Source organism: Lacerta agilis, chromosome 18 (genome assembly GCF_009819535.1).
Source record: "Lacerta agilis isolate rLacAgi1 chromosome 18, rLacAgi1.pri, whole genome shotgun sequence".
Taxonomy (NCBI): domain Eukaryota; kingdom Metazoa; phylum Chordata; class Lepidosauria; order Squamata; family Lacertidae; genus Lacerta; species Lacerta agilis.
In genome coordinates, this window is record NC_046329.1 from 6,758,572 (window position 1) to 6,776,536 (window position 17,965).

Below are 17,965 nucleotides of genomic sequence, written 5' to 3' on the forward strand. Positions count from 1 at the left end.
AATATTTCTACCATTATCTACAAAGTCTTCTTGAAGTCCTATAAACGCTGCCAGCGTTTTCAGTTGTACACAATTTATTTCTTAGTAAATGTGTTTTTCAACACTTTTTTAAGTTCATTGTAAATTTTCTCCCATGAGTCCTTAACCTTTGGGCACGTCCACCACATGTGATAGAAGGTACCTTCTGCTTTTTTTACATTTCCAACATTCATTACTCACTCCATGATACATCTTAGCTAATTTAACTGGCGTTAAATACCATCTATATATCATTTTCATAATATTCTCTCTTGAAACATTGCATTCAGTACGGTAAATTTGATACCTTCCCTCCACAGCTTCTCCCAATCCTCTAACATAATATTATGTCCCACATCTTTTGCCCATTCAATCACAATTTATTTCACCCCGTCGCGGGGATTCAATCCCGGAAGAATAACCCGTCAGCGAGCAAGCAGCTTGGCTGTCCTTACCTTCCAGTATGACTGTTATGGGGTTTGGACGGAATCCTTCGCCGCCGGGACAGAGAGTCTTGTATTCCGCTGCAGAGGAAGAGGCACATTGCTGAGATTTGATTCTGGAAAGCAGAGGGGGCTCGCAGGAATGGCCCACCCCTTTCTTGCATATTTATTACATTTATATGCCACCTTTTCCTACAGGTTGCACAAGTGGTGTATATTATTATTATTATTATTATTATTATTATTATTATTATTATTATTATACCACTTTATAGTTTAATGGAAAAAACCTCAAAGCGGTTTACAACGCATTAAAACAATACGACATACCGTATTTTTCGCTCCATAGGGCGCACCGGACCATAGGGCGCAACTCGTTTTTAAGAGGAGAAAACAAGGTGAAAAATGTTTTTCTGGTTTTCTTCCTCTAAAAGCCCTGTTTTTTTTAAGGATCAGGTAATAGTTTTGCAGCTTTTTTGCAAAGGGAAAAGCCCTGGGTTTTTTGAGGATCAGCTAAAAGTTTTGCAGTTTTTTTTGCAAAGGGAAAAGCCCTGTTTTTTTTTGAGTATCAGCTAAAAGTTTTGCAGCTTTTTTTGCAAAGGGAAAAGCCCTGGGTTTTTTTGAGGATCAGCTAAACGTTTTGCAGTTGTTGTTTTTTGCAAAGGGAAAAACCCTGTTTTTTGAGGATCAGCTAAAAGTTTTGCAGCTTTTTTGCAAAGGGGGAAAAGCAAAGCTCCTTTTGCAAAGGGGGAAAAGCAAAGAGGAAAAGCCCCGTTTTTATGGGGCTCAACTCACATTTCTGCAGCTTCTAAAGGAAAGGGAGCCTTTTCTACAGTTTCCAGACAGATAATCTAATCAGCCAGCCCCATGTCGCTGGGGAAACAAACAACCTCCCTCTGCAGCACATTCAACAAAGGAGGGTGAGGCTGAAAGGGAGCCGGGGACTCTTATCTCTCTCCCGATCTCTTGCTGATCAGCTGCTCAGCGGGGTCCTTTCAACACCCCCTTTTCTCTTTGTAAAATAAAAAGCACGATCCTCTTTTGGCCCCTGGGCAATTTAGCTCCAGGGATCACCATTCGCTCCATAAGACGCACAGATATTTCCCCTTACTTTTTAGGAGAAAAAAAGTGTGTCTTATGGAGCGAAAAATACGGTAAATGGACTCCACTCACTGGTATTGGCTGGTGGGCAGAGCTCGCAAGGATTCCCCCAGGCCCGGCCGAGGGAACAGCAACACGAAGCCCGGGTGACCCCTACGCCGATCTCCGCGCTGCAAGAGATCCCGCCGTCGCCCCGATCCTGCGTGTCCAGGAAGCAGTTCCCGACGCGAGTATCTGGAACGTAAAGGGTGAAGAGGAAATTCAGGCTAAAGGGGAACACCGTACAAGGACGAGGGGGTAACATGCAAGGAAGATGTATGGCCTCATCGAGCTGGGAGGGGCTCCCAAGGATCATCTAGCCCAACCCCCCTTTCTTGCAGGAATCGCAGCAAAAGAACTCGGACAGATGGCCGCTCAAACACCAACAAAGGAGAGCCCAACATCTAATCATGGTGTAGATCTGGGGTAGACAACATGGTGCCCTCCACTTTCTCCTTTCCCCCAAATTAAGGACTGGGCACACTAAATTAGTAGAGTTTTTAAATTTGGCAAAAATGACAGGAGCCATCAGAAATACATCAGAGCAGAGGCTGAAGGAAGAATGGAAGTATGTAGAGATAGATTTGGAAAAACAGAAAAAAGATATTAATAGATTTGGTGAGCTGCTTGAATTGAATACTCAAGGTTGCAAGGGAATAAGTAAAAACGAAACATACGAAAGCTGTAGAATTTAAGACCGTCAATGAAAGAACAATATGAAGTCAAGTTCCCTTTTCATTGTATGTATGTAATGATTTTAATTTTTGACGTAATAATTTGAATGTTTAATAAAGATTATTTTAAAAAAACAAAACCAGAAAACATGGTGCCCCCCCCCCGACATCAGGCTGCAACTCAAATTGGCTTCAGCCAGCATGACCAATGGTCAGGGAGTTGTAGCCCGTCGGTATTCGGCGGTGGCCACAACAGCTGACCTCAGACTCAATTTTGGCCTGATCCGGCAAAGCTTTTATTACACCGTTGAGTGAGATGCTAGACTATGCCAAAATGGCAAAATTAACTGGGAGACTGAGGAATCAAGAAGACAAGGGCTTAAAAAAATGGGGAAAATGTATAATTTACCTAGAAGACCACTGTTAGTAAATTAAAACTTCAGCTGGACTTTAAGAAACACTTGTAAAGTAACAAAGACTGTGGATAATTTGGAAAAACGGAAATTGTGGAGAATGTACTGATACTGTACTTAGCTTTAAATTCTGATTTAAGGACACATGTAGGGGCTGGGGAGAAGTCACGAGATTCGTAGAATCTCACAAAATGATCATGCAAACTGTTTGAATGTAAATTTGTAATAATGAAAACAAATAAAAATATTTCACACACAAAAAAATATTATACCGCCGAGCGGACTTGTTTGCCAACAGTGACAAAACCCCAACAGAAACGGTGCTTATCTGGTTGCCTGGAAGAGGAAGAGGCTCCGAATGTCAGGGGTCAGACTTACCCACGCAGCCCACTCCCGTGGGATTGAGCTCAAAGTCTTGGGGGCAGTTGCACAGGTAGCTCCCAGGTGTGTTGACACAAAGCCCGTTGATGCAGTTCACCGGATCGGCACACTCGTTGATGTCTGAAAGGTGAAAGTGTTATAAGAACTTTCAGGTCTCCAATATAGAATAAAGGTAAAGGGACCCCTGACCGTTAGGTCCAGCCGCGGACAACTCTGGGGTTGCGGCGCTCATCTTGCTTTACTGGCCGAGGGAGCCGGTGTCCAGCTTCCGGGTCATGTGGCCAGCAGGACTAAGCCGCTTCTGGCGAACCAGAGCAGCGTACGGAAACGGCGTTTGTCTTCCCGCCGGAGTGGTACCTATTTATCTACTTGCGCTTTGACGTGCTTTTGAACTGCGAGGTGGGCAGGAGCAGGGACCGAGCAACGGGAGCTCACCCCGTCATTGCGGGGATTCGAACCGCCGACCTTCTGATCCTTTCCCTCCCAACTCACCTGTACAGTTCCCTCCACTCCTGTCCAGCTCGTATCCATCATCGCAAGCGCAGCGGAACATCCCAGGAAGGTTCTGACAGCTGCCAAACACGCAGATGTTCTGGAAGGTGCACTCATCGATATCTGCGGGGCGGGGTGGGGTGGGGTGGGGAAATCACAAATGAAATCAACACTCTTTGGGGTGAGTCAAGCACCCAATGGCTTTTCCTCCGCACAAAAACATCACCCACGATAAATCTGCGAGCTGTTAAGGGGCACGGAGAAAGCGGGGAGAGAAAAGCTGGCCTCCCTCTTGTCTTATACGAGAACTATGGGACATTATTATAAAACGACTACCTGACTTTTAGAAGGCATCTGAAGGCAGCCCTGTTTAGGTAAAGGTAAAGGGACCCCTGACCATTAGGTCCAGTCGCGGACGACTCTGGGGTTGCGGCGCTCATCTCGCTTTACTGGCCGAGGGAGCCGGCGTACAGCTTCCAGGTCATGTGTCCAGCATGACTAAGCCGCTTCTGGCGAACCAGAGCAGCGCACGGAAACGCCGTTTACCTTCCCGCCGGAGCGGTCCCTATTCATCTACCGTATATTCCGGCGTATAAGACGACTGGACGTATAAGACGACCCCCAACTTTTCCAGTTAAAATATAGAGTTTGAGGTATACTCGACTGCAGATTCTCTACCCGGCGTATAAGATGACCCCTGACCTTTGAGAAGATTTTCCTGGATTAAAAAGTAGTCTTATACGCCAGAATATACGGTACTTGCACTTTGACGTGCTTTCAAACTGCTAGGTTGGCAGGAGCAGGGACCGAGCAACGGGAGCTCACCCCGTCATTGCGGGGATTCGAACCGCCGACCTTCTGATCGGCAAGCCCTAGGCTCTGTGGTTTAGACCACAGCGCCACCTGCGTCCCTGTTTAGGGAAAGGTGTTAATGTTCAACGTTTTATCGTAGTTTTAATATTCTGTTGGGAGTGGTTGGGGAAACCCAGCAAGATGGGTGGAGTATAAACAAACAAACAAACAAACAAACAAATTATTATTAATTATTATTATTATTATTATTAAACTGGATTTTCCTGGAGGGAAACAATGAGGCAAACAGAGGTGTGGATGAACCCTAACAGGGCAAACCTGGGTTCGAAGCTCACCTCAGCTGGGAAATGCATCTCCAGCACTAGCGGGCAAGGAGCCGAGGTCTTGCAAAGTGTTTGGCTCCTGCCAAGCGGACCCAATCCCTGCACCGGTTATGAGCCGGGCCGCTCCGCAAGGCTGCGAGCGGAGAGTACGTCGCTCCCCCCTCCTTACCTTGGCATGCCCTGCTGTCTTCCGTGGGGTTGAAGCCCATTTCGCACTCGCAACGGTAACCGCCAGGGGCGTTGAGGCACTGCCCGTTCTCGCAGAGGTTGACGTTGTCGGCGCACTCGTCCACATCTGGGGAGAGGCAGGGGCGGGGTCAGGGGGTCTTTCTTGGGGCTGAGAATCGCTCATCCCATATCCCCTCGCCAAGTCCGTTCCCGCAAGCCCCTGTTTGGGAACGGATCCTGCAGAAACCAAGGCTCCTCCCCAGCCCCAACCCAGCCCCGTCTTACCAGAGCACGAGAAACCATCCCCGTTGAAACCATCTCGGCAGGCGCACCGATAAGACCCCGGGGTGTTCAGGCAGTTGGCGTTGAGGTTGCAGCTATGCGCCTCCGTGGCACATTCGTCGAGGTCTGGGAAAGGAGGGGGGGGGACAGTGTCAGCCTCATTGATGCAACGCAATGCATTTCAGGCTTATGCCCCTACTCATTTGCACTAACGCAGGCACGCCTGAATTTTTCGCTTTAATCCCTAAGGACAGACACGGTCCTTTCCCGTAAACCAACTCAGAAACCTGCCGCACACGATACGTTTCATCTCTAACGGCTGTTTGGAGGCGGAAAGCAAGGGGCTCTGCAAAAACTCAGGGCTGCAGAAATCCCGTGCGTAGAAATCTAGCACGTGCAAAAGAAAAAGCGGTAGGGCTACAGTCCCTCTCCCTGACATGCTAGATTTCTGTGTGTCAGGATTCTGTCATTAAGCCCCCTAATGTGCAGGCACAGCAGGGGTTGACTATCTTAGTGAGAAATGGATTATTGGGGTTAAACCTAATGCCAGATGTATGTATGTATGTATGTATGTATGTATGTATGTATGTATGTATGTATATATGTAAAGTGCTCACTGGAAGGACAGATCCTGAAGCTGAGGCTCCAAGACTTTGGCCACCTCATGAGAAGAGAAGACTCCCTGGAGAAGACCCTGATGTTGGGAAAGATGGAGGGCACAAGGAGAAGGGGACGACAGAGGACGAGATGGTTGGACAGTGTTCTCGAAGCTACTAACATGAGTTTGGCCAAACTGCGGGAGGCAGTGAAGGATAGGGGTGCCTGGCGTGCTCTGGTCCATGGGGCCACGAAGAGTCAGACACGACTAAACCACTAAACAACAACAACAACAACATGTAAAGGTAAAGGTAAAGGGACCCCTGACCATTAGGTCCAGTCGCGGACGACTCTGGGGTTGCGGCGCTCATCTTGCTTTACTGGCCGAGGGAGCCGGCGTACAGCTTCCAGGTCATGTGGCCAGCATGACTAAGCCACTTCTGGCGATCCAGAGCAGCGCACGGAAATGCCGTTTACCTTCCCGCCGGAGCGGTACCTATTTATCTACTTGCACTTTGACGTGCTTTCGAACCGCTAGGTGGGCAGGAGCTGGGACCGAGCAACGGGAGCTCACCCCGTCATTGCGGGGATTCGAACCACCGACCTTCTGATCGGCAAGCCCTAGACTCTGTGGTTTAACCCACAGCGCCACCCACGTCACTCAATGTATATAAAATAAAAAATAATATGTATGTATGTATGTATGTATGTATGTATGTATGTATGTATGTGTAAAGAAGCAGAAGTCCCATCAAAGGAAGAATGGAAACAAAAACTTATGGAATATGCAGAAATGGCGAATCTCACCGTTGCATTTCAGCCCATCGCCGAGCCAACCCGTCCGGCACTTGCACCGAAAACTCCCGGGGATGTTGATGCACGAGGCATGCATGTCGCAGTTGTGAGCTCCGATTTCGCACTCGTCAATATCTGCAGGGGAGGAGGAGGGGAGACGTGGATTTTATTTATTTTCAAAACCCCAAGGTTGAAGTTGTTAATTTGGGGTTCTCATCAGCTGTGCGCCATAATCATCACAATAATAACAAATAAAGGCTTGACATATCTCGCTTTGCATGTCATGAGTCTATCTCATATATTAGTTTCACCTTTTAAGTTGAATTACTGAAAGAAATGAACCTTTCCATGATATTCTAATTTTTTGAGTTTCACCTGTATAATTGGCAGCCAGATCTTAGGGTGGTCCACAGAGTAAAATACGGGACAAAAACATGAAAATAAGTAAAACAGAACAGCAAAACAATAACTCCCTCCATCAACCAAAGGTCTGGTTGAAGAGGAACGTTTTCGCCTGGTGCCTAAAGGTGTATAATGAAGGCGCCAGGCAAACTTCCCTGGGGAGAGCATTACCACAGACGGGGAGCCACTGCAGAGAAGGCCCCGTTCTCGTGTTGCCACCTCCGGACCTCTCAAGGAAGAGGCACACGAAGGAGGGCCTCAGAAGATGATATTGGGGTCCAGGTATGTTTATATGGAAAGAGGCGTTCCTTGAGGTCTTGTGGTCCTGAGCTGCTTAAGGCTTTATAGGTCAAAACCAGCTTTGAATTGGCCCCGGAAACTAATCGGTAGCCAGTGCAGTCGGACCGGGATCGGTGTAACGTGCTCAAACCATCTTGCCGCCCGGCGAGCAACCTGGCCGCTGAATTCTGCACCGGCTGAAGTTTCCGAACCGTCTCCAGAGGCAGCCCTATGTAAAACGCATTGCAGTAATCTAACCTTGAGGTTACCAGAGCATAGACAACGTTAGTTAGGCCACCCCTGTCCAGATAGGGGCGTGGCTGGGCCACCAGCCGAAGATGACGGAAGGCACTCTGGACCACTGAGGCCACCTGAGTCTTGAGCGACAGCACAGGATCCAGGAGGACCCCCCCCCCCAAGCTAAGAACCTGCTCCTTCAGAGGAAGTGTAACCCCACCAAGAGCAGGAGATCTCCCAGCCATACGGTCTAGGGCAGTGTTTTTCAACCACTGTTCCGCGGCACACTAGTGTGCCGCGAGATGTTGCCTGGTGTGCCGTGGGAAAAATTGAAAAATTACTTTATATATAGTCAATATAGGCACAGAGTTAATTTTTTTAACATTTTCTAATGGTGGTGTGCCTCGTGATTTTTTTCATGAAACAAGTGTGCCTTTGCCCAAAAAAGGTTGAAAAACACTGGTCTAGGGAACCACACACTCCCAGTGCCTTTATCGTATCCGGATTGTGCTTCAGTTTGCTGGCTCTCATCCAGTCCATTACGGAGGCAAGAAGAAGAAGAAGAAGAAGAGTTTGGATTTGATATCCCGCTTTATCGCTACCCGAAGAAGTCTCAAAGCGGCTCACATTCTCCTTTCCCTTCCTCTGTGAGGTGAGTGGGGCTGAGAGACTTCAGAGAAGTGTGACTAGCCCAAGGTCACCCAGCAGCTGCATGTGGAGGAGCGGAGAAGCGAACCCGGTTCACCGGATTAAAAGTCCACCGCTCTTAACTACTACACCACGCCGGCACTTCCACTGCTTCACCTGCAGAGGCCAAGGAGAAAGCAGAGCGTGCCTTAGCCGGGAACACCTGGCTACGTACCTGTGCAACCTGTGCTGCCCTTCTTGACAAAGTAGCCTAGCTGGCAATGGCAGATGAACGATCCTTTGGTGTTCTCGCACTCTCCGTGAAGGCAGATGTTGGGGTTCAGGTCACATTCGTTCACATCTGCAGGGAGAAGGGGGGGGGGAAAGTATTCAGAACACCCATCTTCCAAAGTCTGCGTGCCCACCCCTAGCTTCTTCTTTCCCCCCCCAATAATTAAATATTTTATTGTATTTCGATTTCTTACATCCGCCATTATCTCAAACATTTTATACATACTTTTCATTTGTACTTGTTTTTCACAAATTAAATTCCACTGTATAAATTAATAAAATGTATGTACTCTCCCATATGTAATTTCTCTTTCGTTGACTCTTTTTTTCTTGCTTCCTCATGCACACACAATAATGACAAAAATACTACTAATAATGAAAAGCGTGGAAATACGAAACTACACATATTATATTCTTTTATATCTTTTTAACAATAGAATGCTAAAGAAAAAAAAAGAAAAAAAAGGAAAAAAAGGAAGGAAAGGGGAAAAAACAGGAAGAGAGGGGGAGGGGGAAAGGGGGGAGAGAGGGGAAGGAAAGAAGGGAGGAGATAAAAAAGGGGAGGAAGGGAGGAGAGGGAAAAGGGGGGAAAAAGGAGGAAGTAGACAGAATAATAAAATAATAAAATAAAAGAGGAAGGGGAGGGGAAGAGGAAAGAAGAAAATAAAAGAAAAAGAAAAAAACACACAAATATTAAACTCTTTTGTTAGACTTCCCATCTTTTCCCTATGAACATTCATTTTCTCATTCATAATGCCCACCCTTAGCTTCAAGCAGCCCTTTCTCCAGGCAGCAGGGAGGTTATAGCTGCAATTTAGCTACCCTGCTCCTCTGGCCTGATCCAGCCGAAGGCAGCTCCCTCTGTTTCTGTTCCAGGAATATAAGGACTGTAATCTCACTTTATTTTATTTTTTTAGGCGAAGGACATCGCTCAGAGGTGGAGCACATGCTCTGTGAGCAAAAAGGTCCCAGGTTCTGGCATATTCAGGTAAGTCTGGGAGAGGCTGTCACCTGGAACCCCAGACAGCTGCTGCCAGTCAGTGCTGGCAATATTAGGATGGACGGGCCAACGACCCTGCTCTTACCGATGCATGTCTTCATGTCCAAGGAAGCCATGAATCCGTCAAAGCAAAGGCAGCGGTATTCCCCCGGGATGTTGGTGCATTGTCCGCCATCGCAGATATCCGGGTTGTCCTCGCATTCGTCGATATCTGGAGAGGAGGGAGGGGGGAACATGTTTGCTTCCTTCCCAATGCAGGGGGTTTCTTTGACCCCCATGCTAGGCACAAGCCCTCGGGGAAGCCGCACTCAGAAGTGGGGAGGCACCATATTATTATTATTATTATTATTATTATTATTATTATTATTATTATTATTATTATTATTATTATTATTATTATTATCATACTCCGCCCATCTGGCTGAGTTGCCCCAGCCGCTCTGGGCGGCTTCCGAAACATGCAAAATTAATAATAAAGCATCAAATACAGCTTATCCAGGAGGACGATGAATCTGTGTATAGGAGGGAAGTAGACCATCTTGTTTCGTGGTGCACCGAAAATAATTTGGTACTAAATACCCAAAAGACAGTAGAAATGGTAATTGATTTCAGAAGGCACTCTTCTGTTCTGCCACCACTTTCCATTCTTGGTAACATGGTTGTAGTAGTAGTAGAGTCCTTAAGTTCCTGGGCTCTATAATTTCTTATAACTTAAATTGGTCAAACAACATCAATAGTATTATTAAAAAGGTCCACCAGAGGCTGTATTTCCTGCGTCAACTAAGGAAATTTAAATTGTCGCAGGAAGTTCCAATTCTACAGAGGCATCATTGAAACTGTTCGCTGTAATTCTATAACAGCTTGGTACGGTACAGCCTCCAAGAGAGACAAGAAAAGGCTCCAACGAGCTGTAAGAATTGCAGAAAGGGTAATTGGTGTTAGCTTGCCTTCAATAGAGACAATTTATGCTACCCGAGTTAGGAAGAGAGCAGAGAGAATTGTAGCAGATCCTTTACATCCCAGTCATCATCTGCTTGATTTACTTCCATCTGGACGTCGCTACAGGACTTCATATACAAAATCGGCCAGGCACAAGAATAGTTTTTTCCCTTGTGCCATTAAATTGTTAAATTCATAGTTGTATAGCTGAAGGGGGGGTAAATTATGGGTGGGGTTTCCTTGCTTCTTTGTATTGTGAGAGGAACAGTGTCTGTATGTTTACATTGCAATGTAGCTGAAACAAATTCCAAGTATGTTGGAAAAATGTACTTGCCCAATAATAAATTATTCCTATTCCTATTCCTATTCCAAACATTTATTGTGGCAATCAGATCCTATATAAAAAAGTCACAATAACTTTAAAATAAAATGAACAACTTATACCAAATAAAGCAATATGCAATAACGCATTTCAATCCAATAGTAAACACTGAAATTAAACACCGGCAAGTAATAATTAGACAGTTTGCACTTACTGCAATAAAGAATTGCTCATCTATAATCGATAAAAATGGCAGCAAATCGCAATACGTAAAATACCACAAACCTTACAAAACATAATTTAAAAGGGTTTATAAGACACACAACTTATAAAATAATTTGAAACAAAACAATATCCAAACCTTGCCGATTTCAGTCCTGTCATAAAACCGCTAGCGCATTTGAGAAGCTAAGCAGGGTCCGGTGCGGTTTCAAATTGGATGGGAGACCAGATGTTGAGATTCCCGCATTGCCGGGGGGATTGGACTAGATGACCCCGGGGGTGCCCTTCCAATGCTACAATTTCCTCATTCTTCCAGCCTTAGATTCACAGAACTGTAGAATTGAGAGGGGCCCCAAGGGTTGCCTGGTCCCACCCTCTGCAATGTGGGAATGCTACTTTGAGGATGATGGGCGGGCGGGCGGCTGGGCGAAAAGATGCTCTGCTCACCTGTGCAGGACCGCATGTCGGGCATCAGCGCATAACCCTCGCTGCAGCTGCACTGATAGCTGCCTTCTGAGTTGGCGCAGTGGGTATCGCAGCCGCCGTTCATGATGGTGCACTCGTCAATATCTGCAAGGGGAAGAATAATCAGGGGCTGGGCACCCAGGGAGGCTGAGAGGGGGGGCTAGAAGGTACGGAGTAGCTGCCAGGACATGAGGAGTCCACCACATACAGGAGAGGACTCTAACCAGCCAGCCAGCCAGCCAGCCATATCTAGAACACTCCATTCCATCTCCAGCTGCATGGGGAAGAATAATCAGGGGCTGCACACCCGGGGAGGCTGAAATGGAGGCTAAAAAGCATGGAGCAGCTGCCAGGATATGGGGAGTCCGCCACATACAGTAGAGGACTCCAACCAGCCAGCCAGCCAGCCATGTCTCCTTCCAGAACACTCCATTCCATCTCCAGCTGCAAGGGGAAGAATAATCAGGGGCTGCACACCCGGGGAGGCTGAAAGGGAGGCTAAAAGGCATGGAGCAGCTGCCAGGATATGGGGAGTCCGCCACATACAGTAGAGGACTCCAACCAGCCAGCCAGCCAGCCATGTCTCCTTCCAGAACACTCCATTCCATCTCCAGCTGCAAGGGGAAGAATAATCAGGGGCTGCACACCCGGGGAGGCTGAAAGGGAGGCTAAAAGGCATGGAGCAGCTGCCAGGATATGGGGAGTCCGCCACATACAGTAGAGGACGCCAGCCAGCCAGCCAGCCATGTCTCCTTCCAGAACACTCCATTCCATCTCCAGCTGCAAGGGGAAGAATAATCAGGGGCTGCACACCCGGGGAGGCTGAAAGGGAGGCTAAAAGGCATGGAGCAGCTGCCAGGATATGGGGAGTCCGCCACATACAGTAGAGGACGCCAGCCAGCCAGCCAGCCATGTCTCCTTCCAGAACACTCCATTCCATCTCCAGCTGCAAGGGGAAGAATAATCAGGGGCTGCACACCCGGGGAGGCTGAAAGGGAGGCTAAAAGGCATGGAGCAGCTGCCAGGACATGGGGAATCCGCCACATACAGTAGAGGACTCCAACCAGCCAGCCAGCCAGCCATGTCTCCTTCCAGAACACTCCATTCCATCTCCAGCTGCAAGGGGAAGAATAATCAGGGGCTGCACACCCGGGGAGGCTGAAAGGGAGGCTAAAAGGCATGGAGCAGCTGCCAGGACATGGGGAATCCGCCACATACAGTAGAGGACTCCAACCAGCCAGCCAGCCAGCCATGTCTCCTTCCAGAACACTCCATTCCATCTCCAGCTGCAAGGGGAAGAATAATCAGGGGCTGCGCACCCGGGGAGGCTGAAAGGGAGGCTAAAAGGCATGCAGCAGCTGCCAGGACACGGGGAATCCGCCACATACAGTAGAGGACGCCAGCCAGCCATGTCTCCCTCCAGAATACTCCATTCCATCTCCAGCTGATTTGCAGGAGGTTAAACCTGTTTCCCCCTTGCCAATTAATTCTTATTGCTTCTCAGAAAATAAAAAATAAAAATAACTAACCATCCACAGAACTGTAAACAACAACCTTACATTTCCAGAGCAAAATATCTTCTTGAATTATATACCCAGCACATGGAACCTTACTAAAAGGGCAATACGAGTGGACTCTCCGTTCCCTGACCATGGCAAAATGACTGATCCTGATGAATTGGGGGAAAAGGTGTATTTCTAATAGTATAACCAAATCAGTAATTTCTGATATAACTGCCAAAAACTACTCTGAAAATTTACTATTCCAAAAACGAAACCTCCGCCTGGTTGTAAATATTAAGATTATACCAGCAATAAGGAGTCATTCTGTTTTTTTAAAAAAAAGATTTAAATCAAGTCTTACTGACTAGCGATTTAAATTGTGATTTAAATAGATTCGATTTAAACCAAACCCACCCTGACATAAAGGTATACCGATCTTCCATCTGTTTGAGAGCCACGTATACAACACCCCTTTCCTGCTGGGAAATTCCCCTGTTGCGTACCTCAAAATATTCTGAAAACTCAGAAACAGAAATGCCTTCTTAAAGGTAATACCAAGAACAGAACAAAACAAAACATTATTTCCAGTAGCACCTTAGAGACCAACTAAGTTTGTTCTTTTTTATGAGCTTTTATAGAATGTCCTGGGAGATTGAAGTGTTCTCCTACTGGTTTCTCTGTCTTGTGATTCCTGATATCAGATTTATGTCCATTTATCCTTTGGCGTAGGATAAACATTTCCACATTTTTATTTTATTTTGCAAAACCTGTTTGTCCAATATATAGAGCTGAAGGGCACTATAAAAGATCTCAAAGTAGCTGTCTTAATACAAAGAAATTTCAGAAATAGACTGGAAAGAGAAGTGGCTGAATTGCAACTAATCACCAAACTTAAAACCATGGAGAGACCTGGTCTGAACAAAGACATTGGATTCTTATCTCATTATACATAACAAAGCTATCTTTAGCCATCTCACCCCTTGCCTTTCCCTGCAAGACTAATTGCAGTCGTTAACAGTCGTCAACAGGTTTTCCACACCTATCAGCTGATCACCCATTCCCACCACCCTTCTGAGCAACACCCCTCCCCACTCCCTCACTATATTTAAGGATCTGGTGACTTCTGTTTCAGTGTATCTGAAGAAGTGTGCATGCACACGAAAGCTCATACCAAGAACAAACTCAGTTGGTCTCTAAGGTGCTACTGGAAAGAATTTTTTGTTTTGTTTTGACTATGGCAGACCAACATGGCTACCCACCTGTAACTGGAACCAAGAAAAAACTTAGTTGGTCTCTAAAGTGCTACTGGAAGGAATTATTTTTTATTTTGTAAATCATAAAGACAGTTCGACTTCTATCCATATATGAGCGCCAGCTCCACACTTTTATTTTATTTTGCAAAACCAAACAAAAAAACCTACGGGAGAGAATGATAGTACCCACAAGGCCTCCCCTGTGCCTTGAGACAGATCCGAACTCCCTCCCGCCAATATTCCCATCATTTTATTGGCCAAGCCTTAAAGCATCAGAGACGAGCGGCCGGGAATCTCACCGACACAGCCTTGGCGGTCCGGCGTGGCCTGGAACCCGGAGTCGCACACACACTGGTAGGTCCCGATAACATTGACGCAGCGTCCGTTGCGGCACAAATTGTCACTGAGTGAGCATTCGTTGATATCTAAGGAGAAGGCAGGAGAAGGTTCAAGGAAGGAATCGGCCAGAAATGAGGCAGTCATAGAATCATAGAATCATAGAGTTGGAAGAGACCCCAAGGGCCATCCAGTCCAACCCCCTGCCAAGCAGGAAACACCATCAAAGCATTCCTGACAGATGGCTGTCAAGCCTCCGCTTCAAGACCTCCAAAGAAGGAGACTCCACCACACTCCTTGGAAGCAAATCCCACTGTCCAACAGCTCTTACTGTCAGGAAGTTCTTCCTAATGTTTAGGTGGAATCTTCTTTCTTGTAGTTTGAATCCATTGCCCCGTGTCCGCTTCTCTGGAGCAGCAGAAAACAACCTTTCTCCCTCCTCTATATGACATCCTTTGATATATTTGAACATGGCTATCATATCACCCCTTAACCTTCTCTTCTCCAGGCTAAACATACCCAGCTCCCTAAGCCGTTCCTCCTAAGGCATCGTTTCCAGGCCTTGGACCATTTTGGTTGCCCTCTTCTGGACAAGTTCCAGCTTGTCTGTATCCTTCTTGAACTGTGGTGCCCAGAACTGGACACAGTATTCCAGGTGAGGTCTGACCAGAGCAGAATAGTCCCGTAACACTGCTGCGCAGATCTTAGGAAGGCAGCTGGGCATGCGTGGACATAGAGTTGGAAGGGACCACCGAGGGTTGTCAACTCCCTGCAACGTAGGAATCTTTGGCCCAACATGGGACTTGAACCCACAACCCTGAGATTAAGTCTCCCTCTCCATTGACAGAGCTATCGACCATCTCCTCTAAGTCTGGAGAGTGGAAAGTTTTCCCTGAGAGAGGAGATTGCCTGTTCTGAAACTGGGGATATGGCCTTCCAAGGGACGGGCAAGACACCCTGGTCCTGAATGGGGTAACTGTGCCCCTGAAGGACCAGGGGCACAGCCTGGGAGTCATTTTGGACTCACAGCTGTCCATGGAGGCACAGGTTAATTCTGTGTCCAGGGCGGTTGTCTCCCAGCTCCATCTGGTATGCAGGCTGAGACCCTCCCTGCCCACAGACTGTCTCGCCAGAGTGGTGCATGCTCTGGTTATCTCCTGCTTGGACTACTGCAATGCGCTCTACGTGGGGCTACCTTTGAAGGTGACCCGGAAACTACAACTAATCCCGAATGCGGCAGCTAGTCCGGTGACTGGGAGCAGCCACGAGACCATATAACACCAGTCCTGAAAGACCTACATTGGCTCCCAGTAAGTTTCCAAGCACAATTCAAAGTGTTGGTGCTGACCTTGAAAGCCCTAAACGGCCCAGTATATCTGAAGGAGCGTCTCCACCCCCATCGTTCAGCCCGGACACTGAGGTCCAGCTCCAAGGGCCTTCTGGCGGTTCCCTCCCTGCGAGAAGCGAGGTTACAGGGAACCAGGCAGAGGGCCTTCCCGGTGGTGGCGCCCTCCCATCAGATGTCAAGGAAATAAACAACTTTCTGACTATTAGAAGGCATCTGAAGGCAACTCTGTTTAGGGAAATTTTTCATGTTTGATGTCTTATCGTTTTGGTACTTTTATTGTTATTATCAAGATTCTGTTGGGAGCTGCCCAGAGTGGCTGGGGAAACTCAGCCAGAAGGGCAGGGTATAAATAAAAAATTGTTGTTGTTGTTGTTGTTGTTGTTGAGCTCCAGCTGCCATCATCCTCAGTCACAGATAATGGCCATAGGCCAAGGAGGATGCTCTATGAAGGAATTGAGTTTTGGGGTCCATAAGCCCCCGATTGGTGCACTTACCCACACAGGCATTGCCCTCTGAGGTGAGCTCGTGGCCCGGGGGGCAAAGGCACTCGAAGCTGCCGTCGGTGTTGACGCAGACCCCTCCTCGGCACAGCAGAGGGTCCCTCTCACATTCGTCGATGTCTGAAAAGGAGGAAGGAAAATAGAGCCAGAGGTTCAGCACACTGTATACAGAGAAGAAGAAGAAGAAGAAGAAGAAGAAGAAGAGTTTGGATCTGATATCCCGCTTTATCACTACCGGAAGGAGTCTCAAAGAGGCTCACATTCTCCTTTCCCTTCCTCCCCCACAACAAACACTCTGTGGGGTGAGTGGGGCTGAGAGACTTCAGAGAAGCGTGACTAGCCCAAGGTCACCCAGCAGCTGCATGTGGAGGAGCGGAGACGCGAACCGGGTTCCCCAGATTACGAGTCCACCGCTCTTAACCACTACACCACACTGGCTCTAAATGCATCACATAGAATCATAGAATCCTAGAGTTGGAAGAGACCCCAAGGGCCATCCAGTCCAACCCCCTGCCAAGCAGGAAACACCATCCAAGCATTCCTGACAGATGGCTGTCAAGCCTCCGCTTAAAGACCTCCAAAGAAGGAGACTCCACCACACTCCTTGGCAACAAATCCCACTGTCCAACAGCTCTTAATGTCAGGAAGTTCTTCCTAATGTTTAGGTGGAATCTTCTTTCTTGTAGCTTGAATCCATTGCCCCGTGTCCGCTTTTCTGGAGCAGCAGAAAACAACCTTTCTCCCTCCTTTATATGACATCCTTTGATATATTTGAACATGGCTATCAGATCACCCCTTAACCTTCTCTTCTCCAGGCTAAACATATCCAGCTCCCTAAGCCGTTCCTCCTAAGGCATCGTTTCCAGGCCTTGGACCATTTTGGTTGCCCTCCTCTGGACACGTTCCAGCTTGCCCGTATCCTTCTTGAACTGTGGTGCCCAGAACTGGACACAGTATTCCAGGTGAGGTCTGACCAGAGCGGAATACAGTGGTACTATTACTTCCCTTGATCTAGATGCTATACTCCTTTTGATGCAGCCCAGAATTGCATTGGCTTTTTTAGCTGATGCATCACACTGTTGTGGGTTTTCAACCTCTTTTGAGTCCACGGCTCCCTTGACCAACCGCAGTCTTTCTGCAGCTCCCCTGTGGGAGCCCCTCATTACAGAACATGCAGGATTTCCCCATTCTGCCCCCCACCAAATTTCTCAAACCCTCTGTGTAAAACTAAGCAGCTTTTAGTTACTGATGACGGGCAGGGTTTTTGGTTTTTCTTCCTGCCTGCCTCTCAGGGCCGGCGCGTCATGCAGAGCTGGATCTCACCGGCCACAACCTCTTCTCATCCTCCTCCTCCTTGACCGCTCTCCAGCAGCCGCCACAACCTGCCCAAGGGAGGAGGCCGGCAGCGGCGGTCGTGGAGAGGCAACGGGGTCGCTGTTTCGGACGAGCGTCGCTTACTCCTCCCACCTGAGCTCCAGGTAAAACACATTTGTCCCACCCCTTTCCCAAATCCCCCGTCCGCCTCACCCATGCAGTTTTTCATCATCATGAACCCGCTCTCGTAGCCCTCAAAGCATTCGCACTCAAAGCTTCCGGGCGTGTTGACGCAGGAGCCGTGGCCGCACAGGTCGGGCGAGATCCGGCACTCGTCGATATCTGCGAGGGGCGGGAGACAGGGTCAGGCCGCCGCCCGTGGGCACAGG

At 47.8% G+C, this 17,965-nt stretch overlaps 1 protein-coding gene across 1 annotated transcript in view; it reads right to left on the reverse strand.

Moving 5' to 3' along the window:
* Positions 1-17,965, reverse strand: part of FBN3 (fibrillin 3) — a 127,274-nt gene that overhangs the window by 37,574 nt on the left and 71,735 nt on the right. Inside the window, exons 25-37 of the mRNA XM_033136571.1 lie at positions 17,790-17,918; positions 16,257-16,382; positions 14,378-14,503; positions 11,306-11,428; positions 9,461-9,586; positions 8,320-8,445; positions 6,552-6,674; positions 5,151-5,273; positions 4,867-4,992; positions 3,562-3,684; positions 3,067-3,189; positions 1,635-1,796; positions 474-542 (exon numbers count right to left, since the gene is read on the reverse strand). Of these exons, the coding sequence (XP_032992462.1) occupies positions 474-542; positions 1,635-1,796; positions 3,067-3,189; positions 3,562-3,684; positions 4,867-4,992; positions 5,151-5,273; positions 6,552-6,674; positions 8,320-8,445; positions 9,461-9,586; positions 11,306-11,428; positions 14,378-14,503; positions 16,257-16,382; positions 17,790-17,918 (1,605 nt within the window). The remainder of the gene's footprint in view (positions 1-473; positions 543-1,634; positions 1,797-3,066; positions 3,190-3,561; positions 3,685-4,866; positions 4,993-5,150; positions 5,274-6,551; positions 6,675-8,319; positions 8,446-9,460; positions 9,587-11,305; positions 11,429-14,377; positions 14,504-16,256; positions 16,383-17,789; positions 17,919-17,965) is intronic.